At 49.7% G+C, this 21026-nt stretch overlaps 1 protein-coding gene across 1 annotated transcript in view; it reads right to left on the minus strand.

Annotated features, from left to right (window-relative positions):
• Window positions 1-21026, minus strand: part of LOC140411475 (G-protein coupled receptor family C group 6 member A-like) — a 161279-nt gene that overhangs the window by 100301 nt on the left and 39952 nt on the right. Inside the window, exon 6 of the mRNA XM_072500572.1 lies at window positions 9963-10101. Coding sequence (XP_072356673.1) covers window positions 9963-10101 — 139 coding nt within the window. The remainder of the gene's footprint in view (window positions 1-9962; window positions 10102-21026) is intronic.

Genomic DNA, 21026 nt, shown 5'->3' on the forward strand with positions numbered 1-21026 from the left:
ATGGATAGAGGATTGGTTAATTAATAGAAAGCAAAGAGTGGGGATTAATGGGTGTTTCTCTGGTTGGCAATCAGTAGCTAGTGGTGTCCCTCAGGGATCAGTGTTGGGCCCACAACTGTTCACAATTTACATAGATGATTTGGAGTTGGGGACCAAGGGCAATGTGTCCAGGTTTGCAGGCGACACTAAGATAAGTGGTAAAGCAAAAAGTGCAGAGGATACTGGAAGTCTGCAGAGGGATTTGGACAGGCTAAGTGAATGGGCTAGGGTCTGGCAGATGGAATACAATGTTGACAAATGTGAGGTTATCCATTTTGGTAGGAATAACAGCAAAAGGGATTATTATTTAAATGATAAAATATTAAAACATGCTGCTGTGCAGAGAGACCTGGGTGTGCTAGTGCATGAGTCGCAAAAAGTTGGTTTTCAGGTGCAACAGGTAATTAAGAAGGCAAATGGAATTTTGTCCTTCATTGCTAGAGGGATGGAGTTTAAGACTAGGGAGGTTCTGCTGCAATTGTATAAGGTGTTAGTGAGGCCACACCTGGAGTATTATGTTCAGTTTTGGTCTCCTTACTTGAGAAAGGACGTACTGGCACTGGAGGGTGTGCAGAGGAGATTCATTAGGTTAATCCCAGAGCTGAAGGGGTTGGATTACGAGGAGAGGTTGAGTAGACTGGGACTGTACTCGTTGGAATTTAGAAGGATGAGGGGGGATCTTATAGAAACATATAAGATTATGAAGGGAATAGATAGGATAGATGCGGGCAGGTTGTTTCCACTGGCGGGTGAAAGCAGAACTAGGGGGCAATACCTCAAAATGAGGGGAAGTAGATTTAGGACTGAGTTTAGGAGGATCTTCTTCACCCAAAGGGTTGTGAATCTATGGAATTCCTTGCCCAGTGAAGCAGTAGAGGCTCCTTCATTAAATGTTTTTAAGATAAAGATAGCTAGTTTTTTGAAGAATAAAGGGATTAAGGGTTATGGTGTTCGGGCCGGAAAGTGGAGCTGAGTCCACAAAAGATCAGCCATGATCTCATTGAATGGTGGAGCAGGCGCGAGGGGCCAGATGGCCTACTCCTGCTCCTAGTTCTTATGTTCTATCCCCAGATGTCCGTATCCGTCAAGAAACTGGTAAATGAGCTGATTTCAGTCCTGGGTGGGGACCACATAAATTCCGTCTTTTAAAAGTATGCCGTCCTCTACCGTCAGTGAGTCCTTCCATTTATCGTAGGGGACTGAGACGTTGCCGTCTAAAATCTGTTTGGGGGTGTCGTCTGCTTTTTCGGCCTGAGATAGATCCTCAATATTGGTCTGGGAAACCTGGACTGAGTGTATCGGTTTGCTTCTGGGGGCTGCCAAAAGTGACCATGACGTGATCCTGCCTTGACTAAGGCGTCTGCCTTTACATTACCGGGTGGGGACGAGCGATGATGGCTCCTTACTTTAATAATACCATACCTGCGGTCTGAGGCTGTCCTGAGAATATACTTTAACAACGGGGCAGAGGGTAGGGGGTTTTCCATCGGCTGATACGAAACGTCGAGATTCCCACAGGGGTAGGAATTCTGTTGAGCTGTTGCACACATACAGGCTGTCCGAGTGTATGTCTGCGGGGGTTGGGAAAGAATCGGGGTTCTAAACTACATATGCTGTGGCTGCGAGTTCTGCTGCTTGTGAACCTAGATGGCCGGGCAATTTCAAAGAGATCTCTTCCAGTAGGCGTCCTTGCACGTCTTCTACATAAATTCCACAACCAGTTATTCTCTTTCCATTGTCGATCGTGGAGGAACCGTCTACATAAATTTTTTAAGCGTCCCCTGTGGCTTGGGAATGCTGTGCTTTACTGCCTGCACGTGGGTGCAGTGACTTCGGGATAAAGGGTCCTGTGTGGTGTTGGGCTGCTATGATCTGGCACTCGTGTGGGGTCCCTGTATATTGGAGATTATCGGCTAGAAATGTGTGGGTCTTAGTGCGTTTTACCGTAATGTCCCTGCCTTGTAATAGTAGTGTCCAGCAAGCTGCTCTGATTTGGCTGACTGAACCATCCTTTAATCTACCGTCTAGTAATAGTTGTGTGGGGGTGTGCTCGGTCAAAATTGTGACTGGGTTAAGGCCTGTGATTGTACTGCCCAAAAGACTGCAAGCAAGTGCCATCCGCAGGCTGAGAATCCTTGCTCTACGGGGTCCAAATCTCTTTAGGCATAGGCTATGGGTCCTAAGCGATCATATCGTTCCTGCAGGAGTACTGCTGATAGGGCTCGGTCGGTGGTTGCCACTTCGATGGCATAGGGCGAGTCTGGGTCTGGATCTTGTAAAGTGGGGGCTGTGCCGAGGGTGCGTTTTAAAGCATCAATGTCGCCTGTGTGCTGTGGAAGCCATTCCCATGGGGTGTTCTTTTTAAGGAGTCTGAGAGTGGGGCTGCTTTTGTGGCAAAAACCATCTATATGACTGCGGCAATATCCTACTAAACCTAGGAATGACCGGAGTTCAGTGACATTTTGGGCAGGGGCAATTTAACTATCGATTTGATGTGTTTCTGTTCAATTTCTCTCTTCCCATGGGTGATGATGGTGCCTAAATAAAGAACATTTTCTTTTAAAATCTGGGCCTTTTGGGGGTTGACTTTGCATCCGATGGATTGCAGGAGGCCAAGTAATTCAGATAGGAGCTGTATATGCTCCTCTTTTGTGTCAGTTTGCAGGAGCAAATTGTCCACATATTGTATAAGGCATTCGGGTCGGGAAAATTTAGAAAGCCTGTTGGCCAATTGTCGGTGGAAAATGGAGACGGAGTTATGGAAGCCTTGCGGGAGGCATGTCCACGTGTACTGCTGCCCTTGAAATGTAGATGTGAACTTATATTGACTGGCCTTTCTAGTGGGATGGACCAAAAGCCATTGCTGATGTTCAGCACTGTGAAGTACATTGCCTGTACTCCCTGCTTGAGCATGGTCTCGGGACTCGTGGTAACAATGGGGACTGCTAAAGGGGTTACCTTGGTAAGTTCTCGGTAGTTGATCGTTAATCGCCATGAACCATCGGGTTTTCTTACGGGCCAAATTGGGGCATTATTTGTGGACGCTATGGGCCGAGTAACTCCTTGGTCTAATAAACTATGAATAACTTTTGATATCTCACCCTCGGCTTTCTGTGGGAAACCGTTTTGCTTCTGTGGTTTTGGATCGGGACCTGAAATTGTGACCGTACCTGGGATCTTCCCGCAATCGTGTTTGTGTTGCGCGAACAAAGTTTTGTGTTTTGTGTCTCTAATCACCTGGTCTGCACTAATTGTTTGCTGATTAAACCAATAGTCTCCTACTGAGCAAATCCTGTTTTCATAATCCCTACTGTGAGCGTAGCGGGGGCCCGAGCTGTTTTGGCCATTTTCCATTCACATTTGTTGACTGGGTCAAACAAAAGGTTATGGGAGCTCATAAAATCGATGCCTAGAATGTGCTCGGCTGTTTGGGGCACGTCGACCAAAACAACGGGGTGCCTGGTGCTAATGTTCCCTATCTGAATGGATACGGGAGCTGTGATGTATCCTTGCTGTACGTGGCCGGTAAATCCACTGAGGGTGATGGTGTCTGTGGTGGGCCATTTGTCATGTTTAAACATGGAGGAGTTTAAAGTGGTGCGGGATCCTCCAGTCCCAAAAACATTCAACTGGTTGTCCCCAGACTGTGCCTGTGACTACTGGTCTGCCTGATTTGTCCCAGAGTGTGTCGCAGACCCAAGTTGGGGTGTCCGAACACCGTCAATCTGTGGAACTGATCACTAAATTGTGCGCTAAAACTAAACGGGTGCTAACACTCTGCATGGGCATAACATTGTTCCTCGGTGGGGGGGTTTGGTTGTTAGTGTCGATGCTGGTTCGGGGAGTTCTGTCAGCATTCGCGGGCGTAATGTCCCATGTGTCCACAATTGTAACTACCTTGTGATGCCTGTGCTCTGGCGTGCTGTCCCTCATGTCTACCCTCGTTTATCCATGCTGGGTCCTGACTAGTCCTACCTGGGTGCATGTTTGCTTCTAACTCGTCCTGATCTGTCTGTCTGTGTAGGGATTGTTCCCATGCCCTAGAGAATCGTTTCAAAACCCAAACGCCATTGTGTGTGTAGTCTGGGAGGGTCGTAATTTACACAAGCCTTTTGACCTGCCTCTGTGGCATGCAAGACTAAGGTGCGGGACCATTTAGTGGTGTCGTCCTCATTTAGGTGTGCGCGGTCCAATCATCTGTAAACTGCCATAAAATGAATCCAAAGGCGACCAGCAAATGCGGTCGGATGCTCTCCCTTCTTTTGCCTACAGTGATTTAAACCCTCGACTGGATCTCCTTTGTTATACACGATTGCGTCTAAAATGCCCGTTTTCATTTCCTGTACGGTTCCTCCTGCTACATTTTGGGGTTCAGGCAAAGCTAATCTTAAAGACTGGCTAAGGCTCCTAACTATGAGTTTGACTTCCTCCCTCTCATCTAGGCCATACATAACCTTTTGTTGGCGCACTCCCTCAAAGAAGCTGTGCGGGTCTGCGGTGGGCTGGAATGGACTCATTTTCGTGCAAGCATCTCTCAGCTGGGTTATGGATAGTGGGGTGGTGTAAACAATAGCAGGCTCATCCTGATCCGATGACTTGCGCTGCGTGGTAACCGGATTCATGGGGGTCGAATTGTGAGTGGGTGCTGCCTGTGCAGTTGGTGCTGCGTGGTTTTTCTTTTCGGGGCGTGGGGGACTCGATTCTGATTTCCCGTGTCTTTTGCATATCTTTGGGCGCTTTCATTTAATTCTTGCCAATCGGGAGCATCTTCCTCATCTAAATTCTGGCCAAAAGTATACCTAAATCCATTCTGCACTGAGAGCAGTGACTGTAACTTCTCTATCTGTTGTCGGCATTTCGCGTGGTCTAATGTACCCTGTCTCTGTTCTTTTGTGGAGCTGTGGAGCGCTCGCAAAGTTGCTTTTAAATCCGCGCATTGACTGGTTAACTGTGCTATCTGCTGTTTGTCTCTTCTCGTACCAAGACTGCTCGCTGTGTATCTTGGTAGGCTTTATAGTACTGGGTCTGAAAGCTGCTAAGGTGAACTAAACAAGATTGGTTTGCCCGTTTCACATCAGCCATCTCCTTATCTTTAGCTGCTAACTGTTCCCGGAGTTGCTCATTAATCTTTTCGCTTTCACTACAGTTTCCCTCGTTCTTCTCTTCTTTCTCAACTAACTGCCTACGGAGCGTCTTCATGACCTCCTCTGTGCCTCGCAACTGTGCCAAACAGGACACTATTGCCATCGGCTTTTGGACCTTTGCTACATTTTTCTTATGGACCTTAGATTGTCCCACCAAGTCCTATGCTTCCTGAACCTGACTGATCATTTGCACAAAAATTGGACCAAAGGGGCCATTCTTTCCCCTTTAAATACTTCCTCAACTCTTCCTCCCATATGGGGCATTGCTCTGCTCTGCTGGTCGCTGCGACCTCGGATTCCTGTGGGTTCATTAAATGTTCCATCGCTTTAGTGGCCACTGCTTCTAATATCTCTTTTGCTCTACCTCTAATATCTCTTGCTCTACTTTTAACTTCTCTTTCCCTACCTTTAATTTGGGACAGGGGAATAAGGCGGTGATTCGAACAGCGGGCATGGCCTAAGCTATTTTCTGGTTCACTATTCTCTCGACAGTTTTACACAATACTAGCGAGTTTACCTTACTTTCCCTGTTAGGTACGCACGCAGGTTAGTACACACTTCCAAAATTCGGTTATTTGGTCGATATGGGGCTTGCACTTGTGGTTCTTTTTCTTTCACGCAATTGGACTTAAAGTTTGTGGATTCTCTCGGAGTGACAAAGTCACTTCTAATCGAATCCCACCAAAGTCACCAATAAATGTTGCTCTTTATGATATGATGTTATATCCCAACAGCGTCACCAATACTGTGGGTATTTCTATTTATCTCGGTGAACCACAAGTCTTTCCCTTATATCGGTCAAATGACCACACAACCAGTTAGTCAGTTCAAAAGATGGTTTATTTACACACACAAGGATTACTTTGATATGCAAACACAATATCTACTACGAGTTAAACTACACCTATCAGCTACAATAACCTATACTTAACTTCGGGATGACCGGCACTGTGCAAGTGGATAAGGCCTTTATCTTGATCTCATGTGGATGGTTTGAAGAAAGTGGCTCTGTCTCTGCTGGGCTCATCCATCAGGTAGCGATCGTTGGTCTTGAACTTGGCTGGCTGTTCTTGCTACAGTTGGCTGGCATAGGCCGGATTCAAAGGAGGCTGGCACAGGCCGGATCCACAAGAGGCAGAACACATGGCTGTGTCCCCTTTTAACCCTCTGGGATTTCACGCTCTTTGGGGCGGTCCTTGATCTTGGACCCAATAGTTCGACAGGGCTCTGATCACTGCCTTCGATTTCGGCCAATAAAGGGGCAGGTGCCTTGGTGGCTGGGCGGGTCCTTAGCGGTCATTGACCTTGGCAGTTGGGCTCTCTGAGTAAAGGGAGTGGCGCCGATCGGTCTGTGGCTGTATCGGTTTCTTGATTGGAGTCCTATTGTCCTGGGAAACGGGCCATTAAGAATGCAAACGAGTGGGGGTTTCGATCAGGTCTAGCTACCTGTGTTTCAGATACACATAAGCTATGTATCTGTCCGAGTCCTGGGTTGGCCATAATTCCCATGGTCCTTTGCAGGTGGCCATCTTAGATGGATACAAAGCCACACACACAAACGCCTATGTCTATTTGTAACTGAGACAGGGAAATATAAAGATAAGGTAACACAACACAATGCGGGTTATCCAAATGTGACCAGCCAAATCCTAACAGGAAGTATAATTCCTACCCTCCACTCATGTAAGGCATACTTGTGAAAACGTCTTTGTTACATCTTTTTCAGAAGTTTGTTTGGATGGTTTGAAATTTCATTCACAGCTGTTTTGCACACTTACAATTGTACTGTACCTCAAAGCACATTCCAAATATATGGTATTCATAAAATGGTCCACAAAACAGGTGTGGCTGCAACCATAAAAATAGCTTTTGTTTCTGAGCACAACAATGCACAGTCTTCGGCATTGTATGACTGAGGTTAGCATCAGTTTGCACAACAAGGAAATTTGGGACAGGGGAATTTGGGACAGGGGAATAAGGCGGTGATTCGAACAGCGGGTATAGCCTAAGCTATTTTCTGGTTCACTATTCTCTCGACAGTTTTACACAATACTAGCGAGTTTACCTTACTTTCCCTGTTAGGTACGCACGCAGGTTAGTACACACTTCCAAAATTCGGTTATTTGGTCGATATGGGGCTTGCACTTGTGGTTCTTTTTCTTTCACGCAATTGGACTTAAAGTTTGTGGATTCTCTCGGAGTGACAAAGTCACTTCTAATCGAATCCCACCAAAGTCACCAATAAATGTTGCTCTTTATGATATGATGTTATATCCCAACAGTGTCGCCAATACTGTGGGTATTTCTATTTATCTCGGTGAACCACAAGTCTTTCCCTTATATCGGTCAAATGACCACACAACCAGTTAGTCAGTTCAAAAGATGGTTTATTTACACACACAAGGATTACTTTGATATGCAAACACAATATCTACTACGAGTTAAACTACACCTATCAGCTACAATAACCTATACTTACCTTCGGGATGACCGGCACTGTGCAAGTGGATAAGGCCTTTATCTTGATCTCATGTGGATGGTTTGAAGAAAGTGGCTCTGTCTCTGCTGGGCTCATCCATCAGGTAGCGATCGTTGGTCTTGAACTTGGCTGGCTGTTCTTGCTAAGTTGGCTGGCATAGGCCGGATTCAAAGGAGGCTGGCACAGGCCGGATCCACAAGAGGCAGAACACATGGCTGTGTCCCCTTTTATCCCTCTGGGATTTCACGCTCTTTGGGGCGGTCCTTGATCTTGGACCCAATAGTTCGACAGGGCTCTGATCACTGCCTTCGATTTCGGCCAATAAAGGGGCAGGTGCCTTGGTGGCTGGGCTCTCTGAGTAAAGGGAGTGGCGCCGATCGGTCTGTGGCTGTATCGGTTTCTTGATTGGAGTCCTATTGTCCTGGGAAACGGGCCATTAAGAATGCAAACGAGTGGGGGTTTCGATCAGGTCTAGCTACCTGTGTTTCAGATACACATAAGCTATGTATCTGTCCGAGTCCTGGGTTGGCCATAATTCCCATGGTCCTTTGCAGGTGGCCATCTTAGATGGATACAAAGCCACACACACAAACGCCTATGTCTATTTGTAACTGAGACAGGGAAATATAAAGATAAGGTAACAAAGCACAATGCGGGTTATCCAAATGTGACCAGCCAAATCCTAACAGGAAGTATAATTCCTTCCCTCCACTCATGTAAGGCATACTTGTGAAAACATCTTTGTTACATCTTTTTCTGAAGTTTGTTTGGATGGTTTGAAATTTCATTCACAGCTGTTTTGCACACTTACAATTGTACTGTACCTCAAAGCACATTCCAAATATATGGTATTCATAAAATGGTCCACAAAACAGGTGTGGCTGCAACCATAAAAATAGCTTTTGTTTCTGAGCACAACAATGCACAGTCTTCGGCATTGTATGACTGAGGTTAGCATCAGTTTGCACAACAAGGAAATTTGGGACCCCAGTGCTTCCCTGATGCCTTTGCTACTGTTTGAGATATTCACTTTTCATTTTTCAGTTTATATTTTGTGTTACATTAAAACTGCTATATTAATGAGGGTGAAGTGTATGCAAGATGCAGATAGAATATTATGTATATGCAATGGAATTGACTGCAGAGCTATTGCATGTGATATTTGCAAATAGCTTTCCCTAATATTTTACAATCAAGTGCAGCATTCAAGGTAACCTTCAGCGTGTTGCGTTTCCAGGTATTAATGAAGAGGTTCTCAACTATCACACTGTCGGAGTTGCTGTATTTCAGATTGAACGTTAAACCATCTGTCCTGGCAGGCGGATTTAAACCTGTCATGGTAGTACTGAATTATGTCACCACAGTCCTAGATGACCATTAGCCACTCTTCCCTTTGAGAGAGAGCTGACTGGTGGTGATTTTTCCTGAGGGTCACCACATCTCAGCCAAGGAGCAAGGTTGGGAAGGCTGAGATGTGGTGACCCTCAGGAAAAATCTTAGTTGGTATGGGAATTGAACCCGCGCTGTTGGTGGTGCTCCACATTACAAACTAGTTTAGCTCAGTTGGCTGGATGGGTGGTTCATGATGTAGAGTGAGGCCAATGGCGAGGTTTCAGTTCCCGAACCAGATGCATTTATTCATGAAGCCCCTGCCTTCTCAAACTTGCCCCTCCCCTGAGCTGCGGTGATCCTCAGGTTAAAGCACCACCAGTCAGCTCTCCCCCTCAAAGGGGAAAGCAGCCTATAGTCATCTGGCACTATGGCAAGTTAACTTTAGTACTGGAAAATGGGTAGGACAGCTCTCCAGGCATTTAGTCCAATATGTGTCGCTTAACCAACATTAGAATGGAATAACTGGTCATTTGTCAGATTGCTGTTTGTGAGACCTTGATAGAAGTAAATTGGCTGCTGTCATTCTTAAATTATAATATTAGCCTGACCAATCCGTGGGAGGCTGGTGCCACCTTATTTTACTTTATTTGTCATCAAATTATCGTATTTCAAATCTACCACAATCCCTCTGGCCTCCACTCAGATTCTGTACAATAATTAAAGGCTGTAAACAGAAATGAATGGCTGGGTTCGGTTGAGCATAGTATTAGTAATTACTTGCCAAAAGTATTCCCTTGCCCGCGAAGCACTTTGGGACACTGTGAGCCCTTGATAAGCACAAGAAAAATACAAGTTTCTTTCCTTCATTCCTTTAAAAATCTCATCCAGCTCAATTGAAAATAATCACAGTCTTAAAAAAGTTAATTATATCGAAGAAAAGCTAATTAATCATGGTGCAAAAAACTTACTCTGAACAATACAGTCGTCCTGGTTGAGTCCGGTTTTCCAAATATTCTACCTTCCTGTGGACTGGAAAGAGTCCTCCGATGATGATGTCTCCTGGAGCTCTGGCTGCTACAATATCATCAGGGATATTGCAAAGACTGGCTGCGTGGATAAATGAAACCCAGCAAGAAATTGTGAATGTGACAAGTATGGGAAACATATTCACCAATTCATGAACACATCAAGCTGGATGTGAACTGCGTACCTACAATAAACTGAATTCTAATGTAACACCACCCTCATCTGCTTTTACTATCATTCAGTGGGGAGGAGCTACTTGTATCAAATTCCTCTCGCCATTGTTTTAAAATACATTTCAACTTCCTTTTTTAAATTGGTTAATGGCTCTTTTTAATTATGACTGATGAATTTAACACAGCACATTAAGCAGTTGTAGGATCATACCACTAGTAGTAATTTCTAGCCTTCAAGGAAGGTAGTTAAAGACCTAATTGTTTTTTAATTTCCATCAATGTCAATTGTACTTTTAATGATAACTTGAATATAAGAACATGAGAAACAGGAGCAGACATAGGCCTTCAGCTCCGGAATCTGCTCCACCTTTCAATAGGATGCTGGATGACCACCATAAATTTGTTCACTGTTATTCCTTTGGTTTTCCTTGGTATTCAAAGATCTGTTTGAATACATTCAATGACTGAGCATCCAAAATCCTCTGGCGTAGAGAATTCCAAAGGTTTGCAAACCTTTGAGTGAAGAAGTTTAGTCTTGTCTCAGTGCTAAATAGCTCATCCCTTAATCTAAGATTGACCCCTAGTTCTAGACATCACAGCATCTACCCTATTAAAGTCCATAAGAATTTTACAATGTTTCAGCGACATCACCTTTTATTCTTTTAAGATCGATGGAATGTTGGCCTCAGCTATACAATTTTCTCCTCATAGGACAATCTCCTCTTCCCAGGAATTAGTCGAGTGAAATGCACTGAGATCAAGGTCTCTACACGTTCCTCGAGGTGTGGTCTCATCAAGCCCCTGTACAATTGCAGCAACATTTATTTACTCATATACTCTATACATTGGCTGACAGCTAGTTTGTGATGCAGAGCAAGGCCAATGAAACAGTGTGGCTTCGAAATCCCTTACCAGCTGAGGTTATACATGAAGGCCTGCTTTCTCAATCTTGCCCCTCACCTGAGGGGTGGTGATTCTCAGGTTAAATCAGCACCAGTCAGCTCTCCCCCCTCAAAGGGGTAAGCAGCCTATGGTCATCTGGGACTTTGGTGACTTTACTTTACCTTTTATTCTGATTTTCTATGCGCATTGTTAACATTTTCTCACAAATCGATTCTAGAATTTTCCCTACCAATAGTGTCAGATTTACCACCTTATGGTTACCTATTTTCTTTCCTTCCTTTCTTGAAAACAGGGGTTATGTTTGTTACCGTAAAATCCACAAGGACCATTCAAGAATCTAGGGAATTCTGGAAGATCAAAACCTATGCATTTAACATCTCTGTAACCACCATTTTTAAAACCCTAGGGCGGGATTCTCTAATCCCGCAGCAGAGTGTCCACGCTGTTGTAAACTCCGTCGCGTTTTACGACGGCGTGAACGGGCTGAACGGAGGACAAATTCTGGCCCCTAAAGGGGGCCAGCACTGGAGCTGTTCATGCCGCTCCAGCTGCCGATCCCGGCGCAAACTGGGCGCCGCGGGATCCGCGCATGCGCAGTGGCCTCCTTCAACGCGCCGGCCCTGATGCAACATGGAGCAGGGCTACAGGGGCCGGCGCGTAGGAAAGGAGGCCCCATCCAAATAGACCGGCCTGCCGATCGGTGGGCCCAATCACGGGCCAGGCCACATCGGAGGCCCCCCCAGTTGTCAGACCCCTCTCCCCCCACAGGCTACCCCCCCGACCCTGCAACGCCGAGTTCCCGGCGGCTGAGAGCAGGTGCGGACGGCGCAGGCGGGACTCGGCATATTCACGACGGCTGCTTGGCCCATCCCACGATTCGCGCCGGTTGCGGGGATTCTCCTGCCCAGCCCTGGGCTGAGAGAATCCCGCCCCTAGTGTGTAGACCATCAGGTCCAGGGGATTTGTCTTTTTCCAGTGCCATTTCCCATCTATTCCCATTTGGAAGAAAATGGGCTTATCAGTGAGAGGCAACGTGGTTTTGTGCAGGGAAGGTCATGCCTTACCAACTTAATAGAATTCTTTGAGGAAGTGACAAAGTTGATTGATGTGGGAAGGGCTGTAGATGTCATATACATGGACTTCAGTAAAGCATTTGATAAGGTTCCCCATGGTAGGCTGATGGAGAAAGTGAAGTCTCATGGGGTCCAGGGTGTACTAGCTAGATGGATAAAGAACTGGCTGGGCAACAGGAGACAGAGAGTAGTAGTGGAAAGGAGTTTCTCAAAATGGAGAACTGTGACCAGTGGTGTTCCACAGGGATCCATGCTGGGACCACTGTTGTTTGTGATATACATAAATGATCTGGAGGAAAGTATAGGTGGTGTGATTAGCAAGTTTGCAGATGACACTAAGATTGGTGGAGTAACAGATAGTGAAGGGGACTGTCAGAGAATACAGCAGAATATAGATAGATGTAGAGTTGGGCGGAAAAATGGCAGATGGAGTTCAATCCGGGCAAATGTGAGGTGATGCATCGTGGAAGATCCAATTCAAGAGCGAACTATACGGTAAATGAAAAAGCCCTGGGGAAAATTGATGTACAGAGAGATCTGGGTGTTCAGGTCCATTGTACCCTGAAGGTTGCTGCGCAGGTCGACAGAGTGGTCAAGTAGGCATACGGCATGCTTTCCTTCATCGGAAGGGGTATTGAGTACAAGAGTTGGCAGGTCATGTTACAGTTGTATAAGACTTTGGTTCAGCCACATTTGGAATACTGCATACAGTTCTGGTCGCCACATTACCAAAAGAATGTGGATGCTTTGGAGAAGGTGCATAGGAGGTTCACCAGGACGTTGCCTGGTATGGAAGGCATTAGCTATGAAGAGAGGTTGAGTAGATTAGGATTATTTTTATTAGAAAGACGGAGGTTGAGGGGGGACCTCATTGAGGTCTACAAAATCATGAGAGGTATAGACAGGGTGGATAGCAAGAAGCTTTTTCCCAGAGTGGGGGACTCAATTACTAGGGGTCACGAGTTCAAGGTGAGAGGGGAAAAGTTTAAGGGAGATATGCGTGGAAAGTTCATCACGCAGAGGGTGGTGGGTGCCTGGAACGCATTGCTGGGGGAGGTGGTAGAGGCGGGCACGATAGCATCATTTAAGATGTATCTAGACAGATACATGAATGGGCAGGGAGCAGAGGGATACAGATCCTTAGAAAATAGGCGACAGTTTTAGATAGAGGATCTGGATCGGCGCAGGCTTGGAGGGCCGAAGGGCCTGTTCCTATGCTGTAATTTTTCTTTGTTCTTTGTTCATTTCTTCACGAATAACAATACCCTCCCTTTTTTCACCAGACCTTTGGGCTTAATTTTCCTGCCCCTGTCTGAATCAGAATGGAATTGGGTGGGACCCTATTCTGGGATTCCCAACTCAATTCCCATCATGTGACATGTTTAAGGGCATGGGATAAAGGTTACAGTAGCAAGCCTGCATACAGCAATCCCATCCTTGCCTATTCCATTGCCGGCAAGGGCTCTTTAACAGCCCCACCGAACAGGCGCCGGAATGTGGCGACTAGGGGCTTTTCACAGTAACTTCATTTGAAGCCTCCTTGTGACAATAAGCGATTTTCATTTCATTTTCATTTAGGACCTCAATATATTTATGGAGCCATGTCTATTTGATGGGTGATATGGTTCACAGCACCTCAGAGGAGTCGTGAATCATGGGGACTCCCAGTCTGGAGTTGGCTACAGTTTGACAAATAAATTCAAAATATATTGCCATGTCATAATTGTCACAATAATGCCCCTCCCCACAGGCCACCCCCCCGCCCGACCGTTCGCGCAGAGTTCCCACCGGCAGCAACCAGGGGTGAACGGCGCCGGCGGGACTCTGTCGTATCAGCGCGGCCGCACGGTCCATCCGGGCCGGAGAATCGGCAGCCCCGCCGATTCCAGCGGCCCACAGCCGGTGCCGCACCAAACGCGCCGGCGCAAATGGTGCCGATTCTCCGCACCTTGGAGAATCGCGCGCCGGCGTTGGGGCGTTGTGGCATGGTTGCGGCAAATCTCCGGCCCGGCACGGGGCTCGGAGAATCGCCCCCATGGTGTTCCATGCCCATCCACCCCGACCCCACAGCCCACCTCCTGGCTACCCCCCACTACTCCCCCAGCCCTGGCAGAAGCTCAAGGCCAGCGACACATGCCAACAAACTATGGTGATGTTGGACATTTTCCGTACCCCCTCTCTCTCCCTCAGCAGCCACGACGCCAGTTTCACGATTTTAAAAAGCACAAGTGAATTGCGACGATGGGAACTTGGTCCATCGGAGGCGGAGAATCGCGAAGGCCCCAACTCAGAGAATAGCGGGTCAGGCTCGGATCAGGCCAGCTAATGAAATGCAAACAGTGTTTGCTGTACGTGCGTTCCAGACTGCATTGGCGCCGCTGTCGAGGTGACGGAGAATTGTGATTTGGCGTCAAATCCGCCTGCTGCAATTTTGACGTCAAAACCTATTCTCCGCCCAATCGCCTTTCCCGATTTCGGCGTCAGCCAATGGAGAATCCCGCCCACTATCTTTATCTCATCTTGTCTGTCATGGTTAGACTTCTTTTCCAGTTAGGTTATTTTTCATTATATGCATGCTGCCTACATGTAGGTGAAGGTGTAAAGGAATCAGGAGGCAGTAGTCAATGGATAGCACTTGTCAGCCAGAAGCAAACCGGTTTCTCACTAAGGCATCATGACTGCCAGGATATCAGGCACTGATCCACATGATCTGTTGAGAATGGTCACACACCAGCTGGATGATGAAGGAGTTGAATCCCTTCCAGTACATCTAGAATTCTCATGATGCTCCTGAAAAGTGACATGTCTGCAGTCAGTGGCATGCTGCACAAGTGGGAATCCTTTCAAAAATCAAGTACTCTCTGCCTGTTTCCCTCTGACAAGGGACAATGAATTATAATCAGCTCTTTTGTATACAGAGCCTCACAGACCATCGTGTCCTCCCCACACCCCACCCTTTTTACGCAACGGTAGATAACAAATTTGAAAATGTTGCAAATATCTGCTCTAGCCTGGAAAAAACCTGACTCATAAAGGTTTACGGTCATGGTCATAAACTTTCTGGTGTCAGAGAAGTTTTCCAATATTTGTGCAAATAGCAGGCACCTGCCCCCAGGACACTTCGGAGGCATGTGGTATATAACCCCAACTGAAAGGCCTTTTTACTCAGGAAAGGAAATTCTTCACTCAGCTCTGGCAAACCTTTTGAATTACCGCAGAGGGCTGTGGAAGCTCAGTTCTAGAACAGGTTCAAAGCAAAAATGAGAGATTTCTGGATACCAATGCCAGTGTCAGGGGACTCGTGGGAAAAATGGGGTGAAGGGTAAATGATCAGCCTTGATCTGCTTTGAACAGCAGAACAGACTCAATGGGCCAAGTGGTCAACTCCTGTTCCTACTTCCTCTGTTTCTGTGTTCCTATGACAGAGATTAACAATGTCAGAAGAGATTGTTTAATTTGAAAGAAAGAAGTTTTCAAATCTTCAGATTTTCAGCTTTACTTCCACTTTGTGTTGGCTGTTACACCTGGGGCAGGATTCTGCAGGAATCGGCGGGGCGGGAAGGAGTGGCGTGAACCACTCCGCGTCGGGCCGCCCCAAAAGTGCGGAATCCTCCAGGGGCTAGGCTGGCCCCGGAGTGGTTTGCGCCTCTCCGGCCGGCGGGGAAGGGGCTTGGCGCCACGCCAACCGGTGCCGAAGAGCCACCACCGGCCGGCACGAGTTGGCGCATGCGCGGGAGCACCAGCATGTGCTGGCGTCATCCCAGCGCATGCGTGGGGGGGGTTGATCTCCGCGTCGGCCATCGCGGAGGAATAGCAGCCAACGCGGAGTAATAGAGTGCCCCCCGCCGCAGGCCCGCCCGCGGATCGGTGGGCCCCGATCGCGGGCCAGGCCACCGTGGGGGCACCTCCCGGGGCCAGATCCCCCCGCGCCCCCCCCCCCCGAGGACCCCGGAGATCCCGCCGGTAAGGACCTGCTCTAATTTACGCCAGCAGGACCAGCAGAAAACGGGCGGCCACTCGGCCCATCGCGGGCTGGAGAATCGCCGGGAGGCTGATGTCAGCGGCCGCCGACCGGCGCGGCGCGATTCCCGCCTCCGCCAAATCCCCGGCGCCATAGCATTAGGCAGCTGGTGGGTGCAGGATTCATGCCGCCACCCCAGCGATTCTCCGACCCGGCGGGGGGTCGGAGAATCCCGCCCGAGGTCTCACTCGGTATTAGTGAAAGCTGAGGCTAAATGAAGACCAAGGTGGAAGGAGACTACATTGAGCTTTGACAAAGAGACATCGGACTCGAAACGTTAGCTCTTTTCTCTCCCTGCAGATGCTGCCAGACCTGCTGAGATTTTCCAGCATTTTCTCTTTCGTTTCTGATTCCAGCATCCGCAGAAATTTGATTTTATCCAGGAGACTACATTCCCTGGCATTTGTTCTACGTTTGAGATGGATAGAGCTATGGGCAGCACGGTAGCACAGTGGGTAGCAATGTTGCTTCACTGTGCCAGGGTCCCAGGTTTGATTCCCGGCTTGGGTCACTGTCTGTGCGCAGTCTGCACGTTCTCCCTGTGTCTCCGTGGCTTTCCTCCGGGTGCTCCAGTTTCCTCCCACAATTCCTGAAAGACTTGCTTGTTAGGTGAATTGGACATTCTGAATTCTCCCTCAGTATACCCGAATAGGTGCCGGAGTGTGGTGACTACGGGCTTTTCACAGTAACTTCATTGCAGTGTTAATGTGCCTACTTGTGAAACTAATGAAGATTATTATTATTATTAGGCTCCATGCGGAATCTCAGGTATTAGGAAATCACCTGATATATCTGTGGTAATACCAGATATTGCAGTACCTGAGAGGTGAATGACCATTGGCTAGACCGAGGGGTCTACCATTGGATAATGTACATAGCCCCGCCCTGAGAGGCGGGGTATAAGAACCGATGCCGTCCCAGCAGCCTTCACTTTCTGTATCATCGCTGCTGGGTACAGTTCTAGCTGATTAAAGCCGATTAGATATGACTCCTCTTTGTCTCGAGAGTATTGATTGTGCATCAATTTAATTAGCTAGTACTTTTGAAGGATGGATCTCCGCATCAAGCCGGCGTGCCTTCAGCTCAGCCCCCACGCAGACAACTCCGCTGCTATTTTTAAGCATTGGCTGGCGTGTTTTGAGAGCTTCATCGACACAGCCGCCAACACCCCCACGGAAAGGCAGAAGATACACCTCTTAGGCTCGCGGGTCAGCCCGGCGATCTTCCCCCTGATCGAAGGGGCGGCGAACTATGCTGCAGCCATGGAGCTGCTAGAAGGACATTACATTCATCCACTGAACCAGGTCTACGCCCGTCACCTGCTGGCAACGAGACGGCAGAGCCCAGATGAGACACTCGAAGACTTCTACCGGCCACTGATAGTGCTGGGCCAAAACTGCGGCTGCCCAGCAGTGACGGGGAATGAGCACAAGGAACGTTTAATTCGGGACGCTTTCGTGGCAGGCATGGCTTCCCCCGACATCCGCCGAAGGCTCCTCGAAATGGTCACATTGGGCCTCACTGAGGCCCGGGCCCTGGCAGGGTCCACGGACGTTGCGTACAAGAACGCACTCGCGTATGCCCCCGCTTGCACGGCGCCCCCCTGGGCTGCGTGGCATCCCGCCGCGGGAGCCCCCCAGACTTACCCGCTAACCCCACAGACTTACCCGCTAACTACGCAGGCCTGCGCGGCAAGACGGCCCGCTACCGCCGCCGGCCAACGCTGCTTCTTCTGCGGCCGGGCGAATCACCCGCACCCGCGCTGCCCGGCCCGCACCGTTACCTGCAAACGGTGCGGCAGGAAAGGCCACTATGCCGCGGTCTGCCTGGCCCGTGCTGTGGCCGCGGTCTCCAGCGACCACCAACAGCCGTTCTTCCAGGTCCCGGCTGTCCAAGGCCCACCGCAGCCGTTCTTTCAGGTCCCGGCAGCCCAAGGCCCACCGCAGCCCTTTTTCCAGGTCCCGCCAGCCCAAGGCCCACCGCAGTCCTTTTTGCAGGTCCCTGCCGTCCAACGCCCACCGCAGCCTTTGTCTCTCCAGGCAGCGTGCGACGCGCGGCCGCGGCCATTTTGCCCCCCGGCAACCACGGTGGATGGGTGGGCGCCACCATTTTGTTCCGCGCTCCGCCATCTTCGGAATCCCCGTCCCCGGACTCCATGTGCGACCCATGGCCCATGACCCCATTGGATGGGGCCTCAAGCCCCCAGCACGGCTGACTACACGCTGCCCGACCAGAACTCCTTGCTGCAGCTGTCCTCCGTTACCCTGGACCAGAGTCAGCCCCGGACGCTAGCGAAGGCCACCACAACGATCGCTATCAACGGCCACGTGCCGTCGTGCCTGATCGACTCCGGGAGCACGGAAAGCTTTGTGCACCCTGACATGGTAAGGCGCTGTTTTCTGGTCACCTATCCCGTCAAACAAAGGATCTCCCTGGCCTCCGGGTCACACGCGGTGCAGATAAAAGGGTTCTGCCTCGCGAACCTCACCGTCCAAGGCAGGGAATTCCGCAATTTCCATCTGTACGTGCTGCCGCACCTCTGCGCAGCCACCCTTCTTGGGCTGGATTTCCAGTGCCACCTACAAAGCCTGACTTTTAAATTTGGAGGCCCTATATCCCCCCTTACCGTCTGCGGCCTCGCGACCCTTAAGGTCAACCCGCCTTCCCTGTTTGCAAACCTCACCCCGGATTGCCAACCCGTCGCCACCAGGAGCAGACGGTACAGCCCCCAGGACCGGACCTTCATCAAGTCCGAGGTCCAAAGGCTGCTGAAGGAAGGGGTCATCGAAGCAAGCAACAGCCCCTGGAGGGCTCAAGTAGTGGTGGTAAAGAACGGGGAGAAACATAGGATGGTCATCGACTATAGCCAGACCATCAACAGGTTTACGCAACTGGACGCGTACCCTCTTCCCCGTATTGCCGACCTGGTAAACAGGATTGCGCAATACAAGGTCTTCTCCACGGTGGATCTCAAGTCCGCCTACCACCAGCTACCCCTCCGTAATAGTGACCGCCAGTACACTGCCTTTGAAGCAGATGGGTGGCTCTACCACTTTTTAAAGGTTCCCTTCGGTGTCACGAACGGGGTCTCGGTCTTCCAGCGTGAGATGGACCGAATGGTTGGCCGGTTCGGTTTACGCGCAACGTTCCTGTATTTCGATAACGTCACCATCTGCGGTCATGATCAGCAGGACCACGACACCAACCTCCGCAAATTTCTCCAGACCGCGCACCTCCTTAACCTGACCTACAATAAGGAGAAATGCATGTTTAGCACCGACCGTCTAGCCATCCTAGGCTACGGAGTGCAAAATGGAGTCATAGGCCCCGACCCTGAACGCATGCGCCCCCTCATGGAGATCCCCCTCCCTCACTGCCCCAAGGCCCTAAAGCGCTGCCTCGGCTTCTTTAGCTATTATGCACAATGGGTCCCTAATTACGCCGACAAGGCTCGACCCCTGATCCAGTCCACAACCTTCCCCCTGTCGACGGAGGCCCGCCAGGCCTTCTGCCGCATCAAAGCGGATATCGCAAAAGCCACAATGCGCGCCATTGATGAGTCCCTCCCCTTCCAGGTCGAGAGCGACGCGTCTGACGTAGCTCTGGCCGCCACCCTCAACCAAGCGGGCAGGCACGTGGCTTTATTCTCCCGCACTCTCCATGCTGCCGAAATTCACCACACCTCGGTCGAAAAGGAGGCCCAGGCCATAGTAGAAGCTGTGCGACACTGGAGGCATTACCTGGCTGGCAGGAGATTCACCCTCCTCACGGACCAACGGTCGGCGGCCTTCATGTTCCATAATGCACAGCGGGGCAAGATAAAAAATGACAAGATCTTGCGGTGGAGGATAGAACTCTCCACCTCCAATTACGAGATCCTGCACCGTCCCGGGAAGCTGAACGAACCTCCTGATGCCCTGTCCCGCTGCACTTGTGCCACCGCACAAGTAGACCGCCTCCGAGCCCTCCACGAGGACCTCTGCCACCCGGGGGTCACTTGGTTCTTCCATTTCGCTAAGACCCGAAACCTGCCCTACTCCATCGAGGAGGTCAGGACAGTCACCAGGGACTGCCAAATCTGCGCCGAGTGCAAACCGCACTTCTACCGACCAGAGAGGGCGCATCTGATAAAGGCTTCCCGTCCCTTTGAATGCCTCAGCATGGACTTCAAAGGCCCCCTCCCCTCCACCGACCGCAACACGTATTTCCTGAACGTGATTGACGAATACTCCCGGTTCACTTTCGCCATCCCCTGCCCGGACATGACCACAACCACCGTCAGCAAGGCCCTCCAAAGTATTTTTACACTGTTCGGTTTCCCCGCATACATCCACAGTGATAGGGGGTCCTCCTTTATGAGCGACGAGCTGCGTCAGCAAAGGCATCGCCTCGAGCAGGAGGACCAGTTACAACCCCCGGGGAAACGGGGAGGTAGAAAGGGAGATCGGAACAGTCTGGAAGACCGTCCTGATGGCCCTTCGGTCCAGGAATCTCCCAGTCTCCCACTGGCAAGAAGTCCTCCCAGTGGCCCTTCACTCCATTCGGTCGCTGCTATGTACTACCACAAACCAGACACCTCACGAACGTCTCCTTGTTTTCCCCAGGAAGTCCTCCTCCTGGACCTCGCTCCCCACCTGGCTAGCGACACCCGGACCCGTCCTGCTGCGGAAACATGTGAGGGCGCACAAGTCGAACCCATTGGTCGAGAGGGTCCACCTGCTGCATGCCAACCCCCAGTACGCCTACGTAGCGTTCCCCGACGGCCGCCAAGACACGGTCTCCCTTCGGGACCTGGCGCCCGCCCGCCCGCGCCATTGGCCCCCCCCCCCCCCCCGG

The sequence above is a fragment of the Scyliorhinus torazame genome, chromosome 4 (assembly GCF_047496885.1).
Source record: "Scyliorhinus torazame isolate Kashiwa2021f chromosome 4, sScyTor2.1, whole genome shotgun sequence".
NCBI lineage: Eukaryota > Metazoa > Chordata > Chondrichthyes > Carcharhiniformes > Scyliorhinidae > Scyliorhinus > Scyliorhinus torazame.